General features: G+C 48.5%; 2 protein-coding genes across 8 annotated transcripts in view; one reads left to right on the top strand and one right to left on the bottom strand.

Moving 5' to 3' along the window:
• The window catches only part of VIL1 (villin 1), a 26,436-nt gene extending 9,922 nt beyond the window's left edge, over nucleotides 1-16,514 (top strand). The window contains exons 7-20 of the mRNA XM_032637254.1: nucleotides 273-475; nucleotides 590-668; nucleotides 891-989; nucleotides 1,736-1,889; nucleotides 2,457-2,557; nucleotides 2,649-2,786; nucleotides 3,389-3,547; nucleotides 4,553-4,732; nucleotides 5,318-5,463; nucleotides 6,121-6,265; nucleotides 6,697-6,885; nucleotides 8,409-8,477; nucleotides 9,815-9,955; nucleotides 15,456-16,514. Coding sequence (XP_032493145.1) covers nucleotides 273-475; nucleotides 590-668; nucleotides 891-989; nucleotides 1,736-1,889; nucleotides 2,457-2,557; nucleotides 2,649-2,786; nucleotides 3,389-3,547; nucleotides 4,553-4,732; nucleotides 5,318-5,463; nucleotides 6,121-6,265; nucleotides 6,697-6,885; nucleotides 8,409-8,477; nucleotides 9,815-9,955; nucleotides 15,456-15,569 — 1,917 coding nt within the window. The 3' untranslated portion in view covers nucleotides 15,570-16,514. The remainder of the gene's footprint in view (nucleotides 1-272; nucleotides 476-589; nucleotides 669-890; nucleotides 990-1,735; nucleotides 1,890-2,456; nucleotides 2,558-2,648; nucleotides 2,787-3,388; nucleotides 3,548-4,552; nucleotides 4,733-5,317; nucleotides 5,464-6,120; nucleotides 6,266-6,696; nucleotides 6,886-8,408; nucleotides 8,478-9,814; nucleotides 9,956-15,455) is intronic.
• The window catches only part of USP37 (ubiquitin specific peptidase 37), a 92,062-nt gene continuing 87,493 nt past the window's right edge, over nucleotides 16,478-21,046 (bottom strand). For all 7 annotated transcript variants that reach the window (XM_032637248.1, XM_032637251.1, XM_032637247.1 and 4 more), the window contains one exon: nucleotides 16,478-21,046. In XM_032637248.1, coding sequence (XP_032493139.1) covers nucleotides 20,787-21,046 — 260 coding nt within the window. In that variant the 3' untranslated portion in view covers nucleotides 16,478-20,786.

The following is a 21,046-nucleotide window of genomic DNA, read 5'->3' as shown; positions in this document are numbered from 1 at the left end:
TTTCAAACAATGTCAAAAACGAAGGTCCCAGCAAGTCCCCTCCAGACCCTCTCCTGCCCAAGAGGAAACCTGCTCTTCCTGGGGTTTTTGCCTGGTTTCCTCACATGCACCTAAAAAGCCTGGTCCCCCATCAAAAGGGAAGGGCCGGGCAGGTGCCTCCCCCTTGGGGCTGCTGTAGGGGGCTGGGCTCTCCAGGTGTGGTTTGGGGTGGCAGACACTGCCCTGTCCCCTGCCCCCCGCCAGCCTTCACGGGTCCCGGGGCCTCCCTGCAGGGCATGACCCTGGCCAAGGAGATCCGAGACCAGGAGCGGGGTGGACGCACCTACGTGGGCATAGTGGACGGGGAGGATGAGAAGGCCTCGCCGCAGTTGATGGAGATCATGAACCACGTGCTGGGCCAGCGGAAGGAGCTGAAGGCCGCCATGCCTGACGCGGTGGTGGAGCCGGCACTCAAGGCCGCCCTCAAGTTGTACCAGTGAGTGCCCGGCTGCCTCTGGGCTCCTCTTGACCCTGGGGGACTTCCTTGGGGAGGATTCCCCAGGCGAGGGCCCGGGACCCCCCTTGTCTATGCCGCACTTTTGTCCTGCAGTGTGTCTGACTCAGGGGGAAACGTGGTGGTTAGAGAAGTCGCCACATGGCCGCTCACGCAGGACCTGCTCAGTCACGAGGTGAGAGGGTCTGGAGGCCGCCCCCAGACCCAACTCCCATCACCCCCCTGCCTGCCGCCTGCCCACTCTCCCCCAAGTAGGAGAGGCGCCAGGGGCCTGGGGCGACTGTGGAGGAGGGGGTGGCGTGTGAGGGAAGGTGACCTCGTGTGCCTGCCGCTCCCCCAGCCCAGCACCGAGGGCGCCCTCAGGCTCTCACCCTGCGTCCTTCTCTCCCGCCTCCAGGACTGTTACATCTTGGACCAGGGGGGTCTGAAGGTCTACGTGTGGAAGGGGAAGAATTGCAATGCCCAGCAGAAGAGGGAAGCCATGAGCCAGGCACTGGTGGGCCTGGGCGTCAGGGAGGAGAACTTGGAGGAGAAGGCAGAGAAGCCGACTCCAGCAGGGAGAGGGCAGCGGGGTCAGGGCCATGCACAGCCCCAGGCAGAGGCCAGGGAAGGCTCCGAGCCTGATTTATCTCCAGGGGGTGTGGGTATCTGCTTTGCAGCCATCTTGGCGGGTCTCTGCACGCTGCATAGCCAACCACCCGGCAACCTGGGGGTCTCTGCCGAATGCGGGCTCCCACCTCCAGCTTGGCTGGGACAAGGGAGGGAGAAATGAAGGCTGGCCTTCCTACAGGTGGGGGTTGGGTCAGCATGGGGCTGAGGCCAAGTCAGAGTTTGGGGTCCCTGTAGGAGTTAGAGTCAGTAATTCTAACTGGCTTGGGGTCAGTGCTGGATTGGGGGTGGGGTTCAAGGTTGGAGATGGAGGCTGGGATCAGGTTTGGGTCAGATTTGACCTTGGGGTTGGGGTCAGAAGTGGGTTTTGAGGTTAGTAGTGGATTCAGGGTTGAGGTCAGAGCTAGGTTGGAGGTGGTGCCGAGTTTGGAGTCTGGTTTGGCCTTGGGGTGGGGGTCAGAGCAGGGTTAGGTTTGGGGTCAGCTTGGGACTGTGGTAAGATTCTGGTTTGGGCTTGGGACTGGGGTAGATTAGTGGTTGGGTCTGGTTGGGGTTAGAGCCAGGCTTTGGCTTTCACTAGGGGGTGGGGACTGGGGGAGGGACACAGGCCCAGCCACCTCCTTCTCTTCCCAGAACTTTATCAAAGCGAAGCAGTACCCACCAAGCACGCAGGTGGTGGTGCAGAATGATGGGGCCGAGTCAGCCGTCTTTCAGCAGCTCTTCCAGAAGTGGACAGTGCCCAACCGGGCCTCAGGCCTGGGCAAAACCCATGCCGTGGGATCCGTGGGTGAGGGTTGGCCCGAGGCAGGGTGGGACCAGAAGCCGGGCGCGGGGCCCAGAGAGCACAGACCTGTCTCCTGCCCTCCTTCCTGAACACGCCTCTTGCATGTGCACTTTCACCCTGGCTCTGGACGCCCCAGGCGGGGTGGGGACACAAAGGGACTTGGAGAAACTCAAGGGTTGTCACAAAAAGGGAGCTGAGAACAGCCTGACTTTCATTTGGAGTGGGGTTGGGTCTCCCTGGAACCCAGAAAACTTTAGTCTCCCAGACAATATTTGCTGAGGGCAAGCTCCATGCCAGGCACCTGGGGGAGGAGAAAAGGGTTTTCCTTTCTCTGGCTGCTCTGGGAGGCCCCAGTGAAGCATGAGCCTTACTGGAGGGAGATATGGTTCTGTGTTATAACTCTGCCACTCTCTAGCTGCATGACCTTGGGTCAGCTACTGAATCTCTCTAGCCTCAGTTTCCTCATCTGTAAAATGGGTCTAAGAATTGTAGCTTCTGCTCAGGGCTGTTGTGAGAACCTGGGGGAACTCAGATGGTGACACTGGGTATCGTGATTCCCCCTCACTCCAGCTAGGGTGGATCAGGTGAAGTTTGATGCCACGTCCATGCACGTCCAGCCTCAGGTGGCTGCCCAGCAGAAGATGGTCGACGATGGGAGTGGGGAGGTGCAGGTATGGTGAGGGAGGAGGGTGGCCCGGGATGGGTGGGGTGGGGTTGGCAGAGCCTGTCCTGGACCTCACACTAGCCTGGTACCCGCCCCAGGTATGGCGCATTGAGGACCTAGAGCTGGTGCCTGTGGATTCCAAGTGGCTCGGCCACTTCTATGGGGGCGACTGCTACCTGCTGCTCTACACCTACCTCATTGGCGAGAAGAAGCACTACCTGCTCTACATCTGGCAGGTCAAGCCCCACCCCACCCTGTCCAGAGCATAGCCAGCTCAGCTCCCCCTCCACTATACCCAGGCCAAGTGGCCATTGCGCTTGAATTGAATATCTCTGGTGATGGGGATTTTCACCCCTTTTCTATCTTGGAACTGCTTTGGCTGTGAGATCCCACTGACACTGAGTATCCCCACTCACAACCCTTTCCCCTTTTGATTCTCTGAGTCTCTCTTCCAACTCCTATTCCCTTTATCTGCTCTGACTGTGGGTTTCTATGTCCAGATGTGAGGGAGCAGGGAGAATGCTTGGGTGCTGGGGTTGAGTGGTGTGGTAGCCATAGTGTTTCCCTGAGAAAGGTGCAGTAAGCGGGAGAGGACGTTTGGGGTCAAGGCGGGTCAAGGGTGGACTGGGGCTGGAAAGAGATTAAGTGTGGGGCTGGGATCAGAACTGAGGTCTGGGTCAGGTGGGGATTTCAGCTGTGTCCGGGGTGGGGCTTGGTGGGGAAGACAGTTGGTTTTGGGGCCGGGCAGACTTGGGGATGGAGTTGTGGCTAAGGCTGGGGACGGAGTCAGAATTGGGGGCTGTCCTCATCCTACCCTTTCCATCCTGCTCACCCCCAGGGCAGCCAGGCCAGCCAGGATGAAATCACAGCCTCGGCCTATCAAGCGGTCATTCTGGACCAGCAGTACAACAATGAACCAGTCCAGATCCTGGTCCCGATGGGCAAGGAATCACCTCACCTCATGTCCATCTTCAAAGGACGCATGGTGGTCTACCAGGTGTGGCTGCTGGACCGGGGTGCCTGGCAGTACCGGCAGCTGAGGAGGGGTGGGCCTCCAGGAGATGGGGAAGGGGACGTGTGGTGGGAGCGGGGCTAGGGTGAAGCCCATTCTCCCTAGGAGAGGACTGTTTGAGGCTCCATCATCTATGTGGAATGGTAATAGAAACAGCAATTCAGTATTTTTAAAAATCCGTTTGATAAACACTTAGCACATAACATACAAGTACTGTTTCTCTCTACACCCCTACTCCTTGGGCCCTCTCCATGAAAAAAGAAGTTACTGTGGCTGGATCTGCCTAACGATGGACCCATCTTAAATGCACTGGCGCCTTCTGACATAATGAAATAGCCGTCTCTTGCATTCCTTTAAGCAATAATTTGGTTATTGAGCACTTACTAAGCATACAGCCCTCTGCAAAGCACCAAGGGGGAGAAAAATGCCATGCTAATGCTGTTTACCATCTTGCTGGGCAACCAGTGAACCAACAGGCCAAGGCACTGTGTGCTTAAATGCCAGAAATATGTTGCATTCAAAGGCAAGCACGCATACAGTAATCAGGGAATAAGCATAGAGTCCATGATGGAAAGGGGGTTTGGAGGAGGTCTTGACACTGGGGTCAGAGTTGAAGAGTTCAGCAGAGGTAAGACGAGGGCATGCGATGCAGGGGCACAGCCAGGACAAAGGCCCAGAGGAAGGGCGCCGTGGGGAACAGTGAGAAACTGGCCAAGCTACATGGAGGGTTTGGAGAGAGCTGAGAGTGACTCTGGAAAGGAAGTCTCCACCTTCAACATCAAGGGCTGCGCTGAAAGCTGGGCTGTAGTCTGTAAGCCGGATGAAGGTTTCAGGCAGGGAAGCACCTGTGACCAAAGCAATGTTTTGGAAAGACTATAGTCTGGTGATGGGGTAGAGGACCAGGAGGGGCAGCAGACCCACCCAACCTCTGTCGCCCCTCTAATCCCCCATCACCTTTACTAAGTTACTCCTGCCCCTCTCTCCCTGCAGGGAGGCACCTCTCGGGCTAACAGCGTGGAGCCTGTGCCCTCCACACGGCTGTTCCAGGTCCGGGGGGCCAGCATCAACAATACCAAGGCCTTTGAGGTCCCAGCCCGGGCCGCCTCCCTCAACTCCAATGACGTCTTCATCCTCAAGACCCAGTCTTGCTGCTACCTGTGGTGTGGGAAGGTGTGTGCAGGGTCCAGCGGCCTCCCCCTCCCCGCGTGCGTCTTGGCAGTCCCCCAGCCTCAGAGCAGCCTCCCCGTGTGGGTCAGGGCAGGGGCCTCTTGCCGGGTAGGCCCCGCTCTCAGGTCTCCCTGATGCCTCTAGCCCTGCCTCGCTCCTTCGCGGCGCTGGGTCTGGCCATCCTGATTCTCTGCCTCTGTGTCCGAGTAGGTCTCTCTCATTCCGTTTGTCTCTGGACACCCATGTCTGTCCCCGTGTTGCTCTGTCTTAATGCCTTGGGCTCTTTCACTCTCCCCGTGCCTGTAGCTGCCTCCGCATTTATCTCTGTCAGGAGGACTCAGTCTCTTGGAGACTTCCTCCTGCCCAGTAGGAGTGCAGACTCTCTTGTCTCCTCTGCCATCCTTTGGAGCATCAAGGACAGAGGAGAGGTTGGGAGAACTGCCCCTGCCTGGGCCGTGTGCGTGGGCCCCTGATCCAGGAGAACCTCCCAGACCTGGGAGCTCTGGGCCAGTGAATGTGGTGGGAGGAGGGGGAGGCGTGGCACTGGAGATGGGCTCCCCCAGCACAGCCGACCCCCCCTTTTCCCAGGGCTGTAGTGGGGACGAGCGGGAAATGGCCAAGATGGTTGCTGACACCATCTCCCGGACCGAGAAACAAGTGGTGGTGGAAGGGCAGGAGCCGGCCAACTTCTGGATGGCCCTGGGCGGGAAGGCCCCCTATGCCAGCACCAAGAGGTAACTCCCAGGTCCCTCGACCGCCAGCTCACTTTGCAAGGCTGGAGAGCCTCCCGGCATCTCCACCCGCATGGCCCAGAGCCTGCAGCAGGTACGGATTGAGAACTCTGTGTGCCAGGCTCTCAGGGCTACCAGGTGAGTAAGGGGCAGCCCAGGCCCTTGGAGCCTCTCAGGCACTGGGGCTGTGTCTGTGCTGCTTACCATGGAATGTCGGGGGCCTGGTGGGGGTATTTCCACAGCCATAGGAGGCAGCTCAAAGAGAGGGGCAGGGCTATAGGTGTGCCCTTTGGGAAGAAGATGCCAGGGTCCCAGCAGCTCCTGTCCTTCCATGCTGCCACAGGACCCAGATGCTGAGGAACACAAGCTGTAAACTCTCTTTTTCTAAAGAAGGTCCATGATCCACTATTCCCCAGTTCAAAAGCAAAAGGGCATGTACTACAGTAGCAGCAGGAGGAATAGAGGGAAGATATCAGGAAGAACTTCCTAACAGAACTATAGAAGAGCCACTGAAATGTATGTCCTGGAAGATTGGTGTGAATTTCTCCCTTGGAGAGCTCCTGGACTCTTGGGAGGACGCGGGAACTTTTGTGTGATCAGAAGAAAGAGCCTTTTCCTAGGCGACAGGCTTTCCAACGTGATCTCCTCTCCACCTTGCAGGCTGCAGGAGGAAACCCTGGTCATCACTCCTCGGCTCTTTGAATGTTCCAACAAGACCGGGCGCTTCCTGGCCACAGAGATCCCTGACTTCAATCAGGATGACTTGGAAGAGGATGATGTGTTCCTGCTAGATGTCTGGGACCAGGTAGGTTTGAGGCCTGGGGACCTCCCTTCCCACCACCTCAGTCCCCAGAGCCAAGAAATAGTGGCTTTAGGGATGGGTAAGGTTTGACATTTTCTTGGCTCCCAGATACGTTCTCCCTGGGAGTGGTGTTATGAGCCCAAGAAAGAAGAAGGCAAGTAGAGAGGAACATGCCTAGAGGGACTGCAGGGCAGGATGTATTCTTCTCCCAAAGTCCAGTTCATTTCATGAGGCAAAGGAGTGTTTTTGAGGGTCTTAGGCTCTGGAGAGGCTGGGAGTCACACATCTGCAGAATATCTAAGTAGAGGGCATCTGTCCAACCTCCATTTTCAAGGCCTGATGAGGCCTGCCCAAGGCCAGGGGCCACTTCTGGACATCTGAGCCTGGGGGAGCCGAGGGAGGACAGGAAGGACTGACTCTGGGATGCTCCACAGGTCTTTTTCTGGATTGGAAAGAATGCCAATGAGGCCGAGAAGAAAGCTGCAGCCACCACGGTGCAGGAATACCTCAAGACCCACCCCAGCGGCCGGGACCCGGAGACCCTCATCATTGTGGTGAAGCAAGGACACGAGCCCCCCACATTCACGGGCTGGTTCCTGGCTTGGGATCCCTTCAAGTGGAGTGTGAGTGTCCCCAGCCCACCTGCTCCTTCCAGCCCAGTGCATCCTTCATGGCACATCGAGGGCAGGGTGGACTCCTGGCTTTTCTGTTCATTGTGATGGACGACCTGTGATATATCTGTCAAGGGGTTTGAGGAGACTTAGAATAAACAGTAAGGCTGCAGCAAGACCATTAAGGCCCCTGGTGAGGGAGAAGAAAGGAAATCTATCAAAAACCTAGGCTAATGACAGTGTCTTGCTTGTGCACTGGATTTAGCTGAAAGCTCTTGGACATTATTGGTAAGAGCTGTACTGATTATTTAAATGTAAATTAATTAAAATTTGCATTTAAATTGATTTCTTTAAAATTAAAGAATTGATTTCTCACTAAATTAATGAATTAAAGAATTAAAATTAAGGAACTGACTTCTCACTAGTCACATGTGGCTGGTGGGTACCATATTGGACAGCACAGAAAAAGAACATTTCCATCATCATTGCAGAAACGTCTATGGCACAGCATTGGTGGGTCCTCTGAACATGTCAGTTCTAAAGGAAAGTGTCTAAAGACGGATGTCTCCTGGCACTAAATTCTAAGGAAAATGGGTCCTATACGTGGTCCTTAGCTGAGGGACAGTGAATCAGATTTCCACAGGATTTCCTAAACTGGTCTCAGATAGAAGCAGCGGGCAGCTCCTCAAAACGGAACCCTAGTGAATGTTCTCTGAAGGACGGAGGAAGGCTAAGGTAGAATGAATGTTGGCCTGGTGGCTTTGGGTACTTGAAATTGACACAACAGATGAGATTAGGGAAACAAAGCTTAGATTAATTTCCTCAAATGTGTTTAAACAAATTCAGTGTTTGATGAGCTAAGTTTAGTCTTGATGATGGATTCAAACAAATCCCAAGGCGGCATACCTAGACGCCAGAACTTCTCAAATCCAGGTCAGTGTCCCAAGTCAACTCTGGCAGGTCTTCCCCCACCTCAGGTCTGTGTGGCGTCTCTCTCAGACTCATTCATTCACTCACTCAATCGTTTATTCATTCACTCATTCATTCAGTCAGCAGAACTGGAGCTCATAATGCGCCATGCTTGCTGCCAGGCCCTGGGGATGTGGAGATGGGGTTCCCCATGGAGCCAAGGTCCCCTTTACTCCCTTCACTCCTCCACGGTAGGGTCCCCTCCAGGCTCTGAGAGGAGCCCCTCCGGGGTTCTCCAGGACCCCTCAGTCCCCCAGAGCCTACACAGTGTGGGCAGGGGTCTCAAGACTGTGTGCGGCTGCTTAGACCCCGAGGGTGGGGTCCCCATGTTGGGCCAAGCAGGGCAAATAGCCCCCTGCCCCAGCCTGTTACCCGTCAGCCCTTCGTGCTCATCCTTACCATCCAACCGCCTTTTTCAGGGACGTCCTCCAGCCTCCCCCTGAGCTCCCTCATCTCCTTCTCACCCCCGGGCCCTAGGCCAGTCTTCTTTCAAAGCCTGAAGGAAAATGTTCTTCCGTCTCCTCTGCTGAGACCCAGGTCTAATTTGTTACTTACTTTACATGCAGAACGCCAAATCCTATGAGGCCCTGAAGGCGGAGCTTGGAAACTCTGGGGACTGGGGCCAGATCACTGCTGTGAGTACGGGGCAGTTGGCGGTGGCCATTGACAATGGTCAGACCCGTGAGAGCTGAGAAAGCTCCATGGAAGATGCCAGGGTCCTCTGCTTCCTTTCCATTGTTCCCTCCCACTTCTCCTAGAAGTTCTTCTTGCTGTTTAACTTCAATGGCTCTAGCTGTTTTGTCTCCTCCATTCCCTAGTGAAATGGTTCCCAAATTTTATCATGCTTAAGAGTCTGGGTGATGGGGAACTAGGGGATGGGGGAAGCTTATTAAAATGCAGATTCCAAGGTCCCACTTCCCGAAATTCTGGTTTGTAGAGTTGGGCTGAGACCCAGTAATATGTGTATTTTTCACAAAGGGCCCAGGTAATTCGAGGCAGGTAGTCCGCAGATCACACTTGGGGAAATAGTGATTTCTCTACTGTCATCACCCTGGGGATCCCTTCTCTGGGTAGAATAAACTTTTCCTTCGATGTTTCAGTTAGTTCACGGAAATGTGTTCCGCCAACAGGCCTAGGATGTGGAAATATGAAATCAAAGACGTTCACAGGCCTGTAGGGGAAACAAGACCACGTAGACTCTGCAGAAGTGTGTCCAGAGCATGAGAGCAATTTCCCAAGCACGCTGGGTTATCAGCAGATAACACGTGTGGCCCCTCAGCCTCACCCACAGGCTGGGAACCCTGTGGCACTCAATAAACCCTTCTTGGTTGACGAATAGTGCAGGCGGGAAAGCATAGATAGATAGGTCAAGGCTAAGTGAATTTACGGATGACGGTTTCACAACAGATAAGAGAAAGAGGGTCATAAATGTCCAAGGTAGACCTCGAACATTAGGGTAGCCATGGAGGAGTTCATAAGTCATAGAACAAAACAGTCATCTTACACCAACTGGCTTTGGCTGAATACAATCCGCCAAGCTTTAGCTCATGGGTCCTGTCCAAAGTGCCATGCTTTTATGAGTGTGTGTGTATGCGTGTGGACAGTGGGAGGCACGGGTCATGGAAGCCTTCTTCTTCTTCTTCTTTTTTTTTTTTTTTTTTTTTGGTACGCGGGCCTCTCACTGTTGTGGCCTCTCCCATTGCGGAGCACAGGCTCCGGACACACAGGCTCAGTGGCCATGGCTCACGGGCCCAGCCGGTCCGCGGCATGTGGGATCTTCCCAGACTAGGGCATGAACCCGCGTCCCCTGCATCGGCAGGTGGACTCTCAACCACTGCACCACCAGGGAAGCCCCCATGGAGGGCCTCTTGAAGGAGGTCCCCTAGGGTCAGTGTTAACTTCAGAGAAAAAGGCAGCCTGGGAGGCAGCCACAAACCAGCTGAACTAACAGTGTTCTCCTTTTCTTCCCTAGGAGCTCACAAACCCTAAACTAGACGTGTTCAACGCTAACATCAATATCAGTTCTGGGCCTCTACCCATCTTTCCCCTGGAGCAGCTGGCGAACAAGCCTGTGGAGGAGCTTCCCGAGGGCGTGGATCCCAGCAGGAGGGAGGTGGGTCAGACTCTGAGAAGGAGGACGAATCTGATTTAGTGAGAGATCTCCTCCTGAAAGGTGAACGGGAATTATTCTGGCAGAGTGGCTTACTCTTGGAGAAGGGAACAGTATACACGAAGCCCAGAAGTAGGAAGTAAACACAGCTCGGGCGAAAGGACGAGGCGGCCAGAGCAGTGGGGTGTGTGGAGCTGGGGAGGGGTGGCTGATAGGGGGGCAGGGGACTGGGCAGTGCCTTCTACTCCAGGCTAGGGGTGGGCAGTGTCCATTCTAAAAGTCAAGGGGAACCATTATGGTGAAGCAGGGGAGTGGCAGTCAGGTTTACGCTTTTCAAAGACCACTCTAGTTGCTCAGTGAAGAATGGACTGGAAGGTGGCCAAAGCAGCGGCCACAAGTCAGGCTGAGAGGTAGACGGGGGCCTGGAATAGATGGTGGCAGGTGGAGATGGGGGTGGGTGGAGGGAAGGATAAGGTTTAGGGAAATATTTCGGAGGGTAAGTCAACGACACTTGGTAACGACCGGATAAAGGTTGTGAGAGGGGAAAGTTGTGTCATTTTCTGAGATAAAAATCCTGGGTCAGACCCAGCTTAGAAGGGGACAGTCATGAGTTTAGTGGCAGCCATGTCGTTTGCAGCACCCAGGAGACATCCTGGTTGAAATACATGTTTGGTGGGCTGGCAATTCAGAGGAGCACCGGGGAGGAGACTCATTGGCACAGGGTCCATCAGGTAGCTGCAGCTGCTGTCTGTGTGGACCACTTGTGGGAGAGAGTTTGGCAAGAAGAGCTTGTTTAAAAAACTCATTTCTGGACTTCCCTGGTGGTCCAGTGGTTAAGACTTTGTGCTTCCACTGCACGGGGCACGAGTTTGATCCCTAGTGGGGGAAGTTCCGCATGCCATGCGGTGAGGCCAAAAAGAAGAAAAAAACAAAACCCACATTTCTAGTGTTCATTCCCACTTCATGAAGGTCTAAAATAGACTGCAAATCTAGCCTGAGAGGGTACTGAGAGAAGAGAAAATTTACTGTGTGTAATAAACCATAAAGAAGTCTTAGAGATAAATTAATGAATCTACAGAAGTAAGATGACTATTTTCTCCAGGAACATCTGTTATGGGTTTGGGCCCAATATATGCATAAGTGTATTGTTTCCAGAACATTGCATCCTGCCCGTCACCTTTAGAACCCTTTTATGCATTCTCTCCCACATCCACCCGTGTGTCCTCACTGTAAAATTGGGATGATCCCAATATCGTATAATATTATATTATTCATAATAATGTTACAAATATTATTATTTGCCCAGCCCCTGGCACATAGGAAGTGCTATATACTTGTAGGCTGTTATTATCATTGTTTGTTCTGCACCTGAGAAAACTCCGACCCAGAGCGGGGAAGTGACTTGCCTAATGTGATGTAACTAGTCAGTAGCAAAGTCAGAGCAAGAATCAGGTCTTCTGAGTCCCACTGTTACTGTCATATCATGTAGCACAGAAAAAGTATTTCTAAAGGGAAGGGCAGCCAACATTATTGAACCAGGTGATTAAAAGGGGGCTAAATATTGACAATATATTTTGTTGGTAAGGCTGTGCAGAAACATATATTATTCTGTTGGTGTGAGGGCAGAATGTTACAACCCCTGTAGAGGGGAATTGTGCAATATCTAACAAAGTTAAATATGCATTTACCTATTTTAAAACATGGAAGCTAAGTAGATCACTAATTTTGAATATAACAAACAGAATCAAGACAACCCTGCCATGGTAGAAGCAGTCTAAAAAGTCTTAGATTCTGGGCTTCCCTGGTGGCGCAGTGGTTGAGAGTCTGCCTGCCGATGCGGGGGACACGGGTTCGTGCCCCGGTCCGGGAAGATCCCACATGCCACAGAGTGGCTGGGCCCGTGAGCCATGGCCGCTGAGCCTGCGCGTCCGGAGCCTGTGCTCCACAACGGGAGAGGCCACAACAGTGAGAGGCCCGTGTACCGCAAAAAAAAAAAAAAAAAGTCTTAGATTCTTTTTAAAAAATCAGTTGCTGCCGATTTCTTTTTTAAATTGTGGGAGTAGTGTGGATTCTTGCTGCAGAGCTGTGGGCTCCATGCCAAGTGGGGAGAGTGGACAAGCTCTCTGGCTGCTCCAGACGTAGAGGCAGCAGCCATAGGGTAATCTGTTTGAGTACCAATGAGTAAACCACAGAGAGGCGGATGTGGGCATGGGCGAGGCCAGTAATCAGCTGGTAGGACCGCAGGGTTCAAGAACAGGACCAGTGGAAAGATACGAGTCCACTGGGATGGGCAGTCCCTGCCCTCTAGCCTGGGGGTCAGAGTCCAAAAGTCTCAACCAAGCTGCGGAGCCAGCTTGGGTGGGACAGAGAGAGGGCACCTAAAGCACTTGCAGACCATCGAGACGGCAGCCACAGCTGTGAGGGACCTTCTTCCAAAACAAGGTGCTCCACTGCCCTGCCTGGGGGAGTGGGGAGGGCTCCCAGGAGCCTTGAGCCAAAAATGCCCAGAGGTGGGATGACAGGTTAGAAAACTGGGGCTTCAGATACACCTGAGCTTGAAATCCATCTACAGGTGTTTACCAAGAAGCTGTTCAGTTCAGGGCTCTCTGAGGGAGTCACAAAAGCATTCTCCAGGGCAATCCTACATAGCAGAACAGCCCGGATTGAAAAGAAACCCGTTGCTCTCACCCCGACTCTGTCCCCTTCTGGTGCCTGGGGGAGCAGAGATGGAGGTGGGAGATGTTCTTTTCTAACAATTTGAATTTGGGGTTCTTACTTGAGTATGCCTTGAGGATACTGGCCAGTTCCCAGAAGTTTCACTACTATATCATGTTTGAACTGGGAGCAGAGGTCATTTCAGTCTTATGGCTGAAGAGAACCAAGGTCTAGAAAGGTGACTCCCAGTCATGATTTTCAAACCAAGAGTGAAAAGGTAGAATTTCGCTGTCTAATCTTCTAGATTATCCACAGGACGAGAGAAGCTGGTACATGTCATTTACCCAAATATTTTGTTTTCCACTCAATAGCTAGGCAAAATTTGACTCTAAATTTGTTTTGTGGCTTTCCTAGCTTCTTTTCTTAGCATCTTTCCCCTCACCTCAGTTGTACCCCTGCTGCTACCTGCCACCATCTCTAAGCAAAACCTGTTCCCACAAAATAATGGCTGATGCATTCACGGTGGAATATAGAAGCCTGGTGAGGTTTAACCAGGAACATGTTGCCTTTTAACTAGGAACAAACCTAGAAGCCAAGAGAGATGAAGATAACTATAACGGTAAAATTCAGTCATCTGTGAGCACAGTGTATACTTTGCCGGTCTGGGAGGGAAAGATGACCTTTACAGGATCCCTGAAATCACTCAGGAAAGGGGGTGAGTGTGGTGCAGTGGAGCATGTATTGGGATCAGATGACCTTAACTTTCTTTCCCCCCCCTTTTTTTATTATGGTGAAATATACATAATATAAAATTTACCATCTTAGCCATTTTTAAGTGTACAGCTCAGTGGCATTAATAAACACATTCACATCATTGTGCAACCATCAACCCTGCCCATCTCCAGAACTTTTTCATCTTCCCAAACTGAAACTCTGCAGCCATTAAACAACTCCCCCATCACCACTCCTCGCCCAGCCCCTGGCACCCACCATTCTGCTTTGTCTCTGTGGGTTTGGCTCCTCTAGGAACTGCATGTGAGTGGGCTCACACAGCATGTGTCTTTATGTGATGGGCTTATTTCACTCAGCACAGTATCCTCAAGGTTCACCCATGTTGTAGCAGGTGTCAGAATTTCCTTCTTTTTTAAGGCTGAATAATGTTCTGTTGTATTTATATACCACTTTTTGCTTATCTATTCATCTGTCAATGAACACTTGGGTTACCTCCACATTTTAGCTATTGGGAATAATGCTGCTATGAACATGGGTGTACAAATCTCTCTTCAAGATCCTGCTTTCAATTCCTTTGGGTTTATACAGAGAAGCAGATTGCTGGGTCATATGGTAATTCTTGAGGCATACCATACCGTTTTCCATAGTGGTTCCCAGCAATGCTCAAGGGTTTCAGTTTCTCTACATTCCTGCCAACACTACCGTTTTGTTTTTGTTTTGTAATAGCCATCCTAGTGACCATGAAGTGGTACCTCATTGCAGTTTTGGTTTTTGTTTCCCTAATGATTAGTGATGTTGAGTGTCTTTGCATGTGCTTATTGGCCATCTGTATGTTGTCTTTGGAGAAATGTCTAATTAAGTCCTTGTCCATTTAAAAAAAAATTTATTTTTGGCTGCATCATCAGAAAATAGTTGCAAGTCATCAGATATATGACTTGCAACTATTTTCTTCCATCTGTGTGTAGTCTTTTTTTTTTCCCCAGGCATGTTTGTTTATTTATTTATTTATTTGCTGCACTGTACGCCATGTGGGATCCTGGTTCCCCAACCAGGGATCGAACCCATGCCCCATGCATTGGGAGTGCAGAGTCTTAACCACTGGACCAGCAGGGAAGTCCCTGTGTGTCGTCTTTTGATGCATAAAATTTAATTTTCATGAAGTCCACTTTTTTTTTCTTTTATTGTCTGTGCCTTTGGAGTCACATCTAAGAAATCACTTCCAAATTCAATGTCATGAAGCTTTTTTTTTTTTTAAATAAATTTAGTTACTGGGCTTCCCTGGTGGCGCAGTGGTTGAGAGTCTGCCTGCCGATGCAGGGGACACGGGTCCGTGCCCCGGTCTCGGAAGATCCCACATGCCGCGGAGCAGCTGGGCCCGTGAGCCATGGCCGCTGAGCCTGCGCATCCGGAGCCTGTGCTCCGCAACGGGAGAGGCCACAACAGTGAGAGGCCCGCGTATCGCAAAAACAAAAAAAATTTATTTATTTTGGCTGCGTTGGGTCTTCGTTGCTGCATGCAGGCTTTCTCTAGTTGCGGCCAGTGGGGGCTATTCTTTGTTGGGGTGCGCGAGCTTCCCATTGTGGTGGCCTCTCCTGTTGTGGAGCACAGGCTCTAGGCGCGTGGGCTTCAGTAGTTGTGGCTCTCGGGCTCAGTAGTTGTGGCACATGGGCTTAGTTGCTCCACGGCATGTGGTATCTTCCTGGACCAGGGCTCGAACCCGTGTCCCCTGCACTGGCAGGCAGATTCTCAACCACCAGAGAAGCCCTCTCCCATTTTTATAGAGAGGAAAACTAAGACCTAGAAAGAGAAGCAACATTTTAACCAAGCTAAGTCAAATGTGGTAATTCTTATTTCAGGGTTAGTGTGAACTTGACCCTGGTCAAAAGAAAAGGAGCTCTATCTGCCTCATGTTGTTACCGTCCTTTTTCATTATGTTCCAAATTCAGGGATCAAATTTCTTGGACCTCAAAATGCCACCTCCCCGCTTCCCATCCCTTTCCTGGCTCTCACATTGACTGTTTTTGCTCATTTGATTTCTGTACACACCTATATGACTCAACAAGTCGAACTCTGGCAAGAATGTGACCCTTGCCCTCTGGTTCCTCTCCTCTTCTAGAAGCACCTGTCTGTTGAGGATTTCACCAAGGCCTTGGGGATGACTCCTGCTGCCTTCTCTGCTCTGCCTCGATGGAAACAACAAAACCTCAAGAAAGAAAAAGGACTATTTTGAGAAGCAAGGGTAGCTGTGGTTTAAAGCAGTGCCCTACCCCGCTTGCAGAGCTTCATTTTGTTATTACTGGTATTAGTCCTATATTAATGGAAGTGAAAATTTACAGTTGTACCTGTGAGCAGCAGTCTGTGGCGATGCCAATTCTGTTTAGTAATCTACCTATTCCTCCAGAAAGATGATTCCTCCATAAGGAGCCTGTGGTGCCAATTTCAGCTCTGAAGGTGGTTGCATTTTTTTTTTTTATCCTGGGTGTTGCATTACTTTTAAACCATCCTGTTCCAGAGCTTTCCCTTCTTAGAAGAGCAGCCCAACACTTCATGGAAGAGCCTTCCCTAGGCTTTTATCGTGACTCATTTTTAATTATGGCAGGTGGGCTTAAGCATTTTGCAGTTTTGTATCTTTCCGAGAGCAATGGCTTTTCCTTTTCACATATACTTTTCTTACTGCCTTCCTAAGGGGACCCATTCTTTGAAAGAGTTGAATGGCCCAGGTGATGGCCCTATTTAGGAGGTTTCACAATACTCACTAACCAGTACCCAGTGAGAGCAACATACCCACTAGGCCTAGGCTTGAGGCCTAACAGCAAGTATGAAATGCAAATGCTATCTCACCCCCCTCTCTGGTACTCTTAATAATAAGGCAAAGGGAGAGCACAGTTAAGGCCCATGCTGGGTTTAAAACTGTTATCCAGAACCTCTGCAAAGCTTCACAGGCTCCTCAGATGAAATCCACCGGAGGCTGGTGCTGACTCAGCCATACCTGGTTTCCCATCTCATTCCCTTTAAGGTGTAACAGTGCGCTTGAAAGTCCAAGTCAGAAGGCCAACAGAAGGTGATTTCCACAACTTCAACAACTGGTTAAGTGTCTGCAAGAATATGTCCTTTTCAGAAATAACAGTTGAACCAACACAAGGTTAATAAAGGCTTTAATTTCACACACAAAAAACTCTATGCATAATTTAAAAAGGAAACAAAAACCGTACAGGGTACAGAGGAACAGTTCTGCTAAAACACAGATAAAGTGCCGCTCCATACAAAACAACATAAAGAATCAGAATCAAAAGTCACTCTGAACACAAAGAAAGAAAATCACCTCACAAATAATGTGGCCAAAGCTGCCAACAAACCTAGTAGTGGCTCAACTAGGCAAAGTGTAGGAAGCTTACTTCTGTTCTCCTCTCCGTAGCATAAATAAACAACACTGACAATAGGCCAGAGAAGATGGGGATGGAAGGAAAAGAGAGGAAGGGAAACCTAAAGACGAGAGGTGTGTACAACCACTGTGTCTCACTCTTCCACCCATTCTGTTCTTGAAACAGACCACTTCAGATGACTGCTCTTCTGTTTTGGCATTGGACCTAACGAACTCCAGTCCTGATGCAGACCCTCATCCACTCTATTCTGACACCAGTGGACACGTCTCTACTTCAAACCTCTGCACTTTAAGTCCAAATTACTGAAATCAACTGCTTGTATTCATACTGGCACATTTTTTATTAAAAACTTCAAAACCTCAGACACATAGCACACATGGAAAGGAAAACACTAATTGTGTGTAAATATGATACAACAAAAGAGACTGCCTGAGGTTTAGTAATCAAAGCATGCCATAAAGAAGTCAGTGGTCGTGGTGAGACACCGCAAAAGAAACCTGTCACGAAACTCTCAAGGCCTAACAAACTATAGTTTTCCAATAAAATAAATATATATATATTTTCAGATGTTAATAAGACATTGATAGAGACAAAATTAGAATTTTGAAGTAATGCACTAGAAAGATATTAGAGGGCAGAAATCTGTTTAGTTTTTGTACACACTTAAAGAGCATTACTCGGTGTAAAGCAAGATGGGGAGGAGGAAAAAGATGTTTCTGTTTTGGGGGGGGACACTTTTATGTGACTTGCATCTAGTACTGGGTGTTGATTTTTCTAAAAATCTCCAGGTATACACAAGATCCACATGTACTTGGAGATCCAGCTCTGTTTCCCTGATTTAAAGCAAAAGGGCAAAAATGGTTGGATGACTAAGAGCATCCACTGTAGTCGATTTAGACAGAGAAGAAAGAGGAAAAAGGGTAATATTTTTATTTGTTTTAATATTATCTCTGTTCAGTAGATCACAAATGAGTTTACAAACTACCTTTTTCTCCTGTATGTTTTCAACGCCCATGCTCTCTCTACACTCAGAATGCTCCACTACATATGAGATACTGCCAAGAATCTCTTTAATTTAGGTGTTTCCGACTATTTTTCATTATACAACTAGCTGTACATGTGTAGAGCTATATTTATAGAGTTACATAATGGTAACTGCAATATGGAAGAATAGGTAAATTCATGAATTCACTTGCTGAGGTTTTAATTCTTAAAGTTTCTCTTTTAGAAGAATTTTACACTTGATCAAGGAGAGAAATCAAGAAATGTCTAGTCTAGTATTTGCCTCCCAGAGTTAATAAACTGATCTTTAAGTATCACTGCATACTTCTTAAAATGTAAACACATTTACATTTGTTATTGAGCCATTAAGTTAGGCCTGAAATTAACAGACCATGGCAAGTAAACAAGTAGCTCTTGGAATCAAAATATAAATAGAAGAATAATTCATGGACTTGCTTCTTATTCTATCCTGCTGAAACAGAACTTCTGAGTCTGTACACATAAATATATTCCCTACAAAACAGAATCTATCTCCTTATAGGCCTAAATTATAGTCAGGGCTTCTAAAGTGATAGCAGCACCTGGCACATGCAACTTTCCAATCCTCTGTAATAATATTAGGTGATAATAATCAACAAGTTTTAGTTTAGCTTTCCCTTCCAAAAAATTCCAATTAAGATCAGTTGTGTGTAGAACTAAGAACTGTCAAGTTCCAATTCAAAGTCATTTAAAGTAACATATTTGGTATTTTCAACAGGAATATTAGTTATTGTGCAAGCTGCCTGGAACTGAAGCTCTCTGTCCCTATCCAACTTGTCCCTTTCGGGCACCAACATGCCAAATGCCCCATTCCCCAATTCTGAGCAAACTGCACAAAAAATATTATCTACTTGTAATTTTTAAATATATACAGTCAGCTCAAAAAAACAACAAACTCCATCAACATGGTCCAGCTGAACTCTCCACGTATAGTCATTAATCCTTCACTGAACCAAAATGAGAAATTAACTCTGTAGTGAAAGGGGTAATAGTTGAAGGAGTGAAGGGAGAGAGGAAGGCTGACCAGGCCAAAACAATGGACAGACATCAAGGAAATATCAAGTCCCAAACTTGCAAGTATATGAGCAGTGACATAATTCATCTACTTTTTTCAACTAATAATTCCTGCCTAAGACATGAAGAGCAAATCAAATTAGGTTCAAGCCAAGTGTACTTCTAAACCATACACACACACACAAGCTATGAAAAGCAAGTCAAACGAGGGTACTTCATGGGCAACCTAGGCTTATGGCATTACATCTATTTGTTTAAATGCCCTAAATGCACCCACTCATGTCAAATCATCCCAATCATTTTTAACAGCATCTCTCAAAAGCTCTCAAATACAGACACAGAGAAGTAATAAACAGCTAAAGAATTTGATTATCACTTCACTCACATATGAGAAAACCAGTTATTTCCAAGAAAAAAATAAAATGGCTCCCCAGCGGAAATAAACAAAAACTTAAAAGCTAGTTTTTTAAACAAGTATTTTCCTCTGCTCTATACTACTCCTGCATATCCTACCACCGTACCACTTTGGAAGGTTCACTACCTTAACAGGTAGGTAAATGGTAGGAGACAAAGCTTTTATCAGTAGTTAAGCAAAAGTGCTGGGGCCATTTACAATTCAAAGATTCAATATTTTAGAATAGGTTACTATGTCAGAACACACCCAAGTTTCAAGAGTAGGGCTGGAGCTCTCTTAAGGCAATCTTCCAGAAAAAATGTTATATCTTCTGTGATGTTGGACTTAAAAATGAAAGAAAATGCTGAAGGTTTCATTTTGCTATACTTAACTCTGTGTGATCCTAATGATTCCAGGGCTCACAAAATTATTTTAGGAACAAAATTCTACTCTCAAACTCATTCTTTATATGGTTTCACAAGCTGCTTAACCAAGCTGGTTATGTCAGCTGAGTGACTAACACAGCACTTAATGTTGAGCCCATTTAACCTCAACTCAAAGCACCTAAAAAGTAAGATAATTATGCACCTTTGTTATTTGTTAGTTCTTGGAATTACTTAAACCAATCATATTTTAATTCTCATCCTGTTTTAAGGGCAAAGCCAGACAGCAAATGGTTATATGTTTAAGCTTTATGCTATAGCTCATGTGCTTAATTTCACCCTTGAAGCAGGGCTTTCAGCTTTAGTGGCCCAGAGTTTCAGCTTTAACACAAGAATACTCCTCCTGACCTCTCTATGTATGGGAGACAGATGCTAGCATTCTTCATATTCTCTAGGTAATCTTGCAGGGGAGCCCCAGTTGGGACAGCATCACTTTCCTACCTCTTAAAGTTTTGGCTGCAGTCTGTTAGGGTAGTGCTTGCTCCATGGAAGAATGACACAGAAGAAAAATAAAAGATTCTATCTTCACCATGGTAATAATATAGATGATATACAATGAAAATACTGTGTGAAGGAACCTCTTTAAAGGAAATACAAAGTGTACAATGAATACCAAATGTGGGAACATAACACATTCCAAAGCACCAACAATCCATTTCTTGGGACTGCATGTAAACAGCAAAAGCATTACGAATCCATGAAATAATTTTTTTAAAAAAGCTCCTCAAGTCAGGTGGCAGAAATGTCCCTCCTTTGTCAGGAGGACAAACTGTCATTAGTGTAACATGGAGAGCTGGCTTTCCAGTGAACTTTACCAATAGGAAACACACATGAAAGATTACAGACGTGAGTGAAACTACTCAAGGAACATAAAAGCTAAATACCAAATGATATGTATATCTTCACACATTTTTCAGGTGAATGGACTCTTTGACAACTTCATTTAGTCTCCAAACTGCTGTGCTATTAATTCTGAGCAGGCATACTCTGGTGGGCTATCCTAACTCTTTAAGGCTCCATTCATTCCACATATATGTGTGTGTATGTGTGTGTGTGTATACATATATATATATTTACAACATGTATTCCTAAGACAAAAGGAAGTGCCACTCTCGTAGGAGAAAAAAAGGATAATCAGCTACAGATGTGAGACCAAAGTTTCCATAAAACAATTAATATGGAGCGTTCCGCAGAATTGCAATTTTCGTCTTTTGGTTTGGCCCTGAGCTGTTTGTTGCTCCCGCATCAAGTAGAGTTCTAAATTTTCCTCGGGCAGAGGAAAGAGAAGTGGGTGGCAGTAAGAGAGAATATGCAGTGCACACTGCCAACCCAGGAGTTTGTTCCTCATGAAGCCTGACGAGTGGTCTTTCCCACTTCCATGCTAAGTGCCTGAGAGGTCTTTTCTGTTTCCAGCAGCTCATCAAAGATCTCC

This window comes from Phocoena sinus, chromosome 7 (assembly GCF_008692025.1).
Source record: "Phocoena sinus isolate mPhoSin1 chromosome 7, mPhoSin1.pri, whole genome shotgun sequence".
NCBI classification, from domain to species: Eukaryota; Metazoa; Chordata; class Mammalia; order Artiodactyla; family Phocoenidae; genus Phocoena; species Phocoena sinus.
Note: the sequence above shows the minus strand (reverse complement) of the source record. Positions and strands in the feature narration are given on the sequence as shown.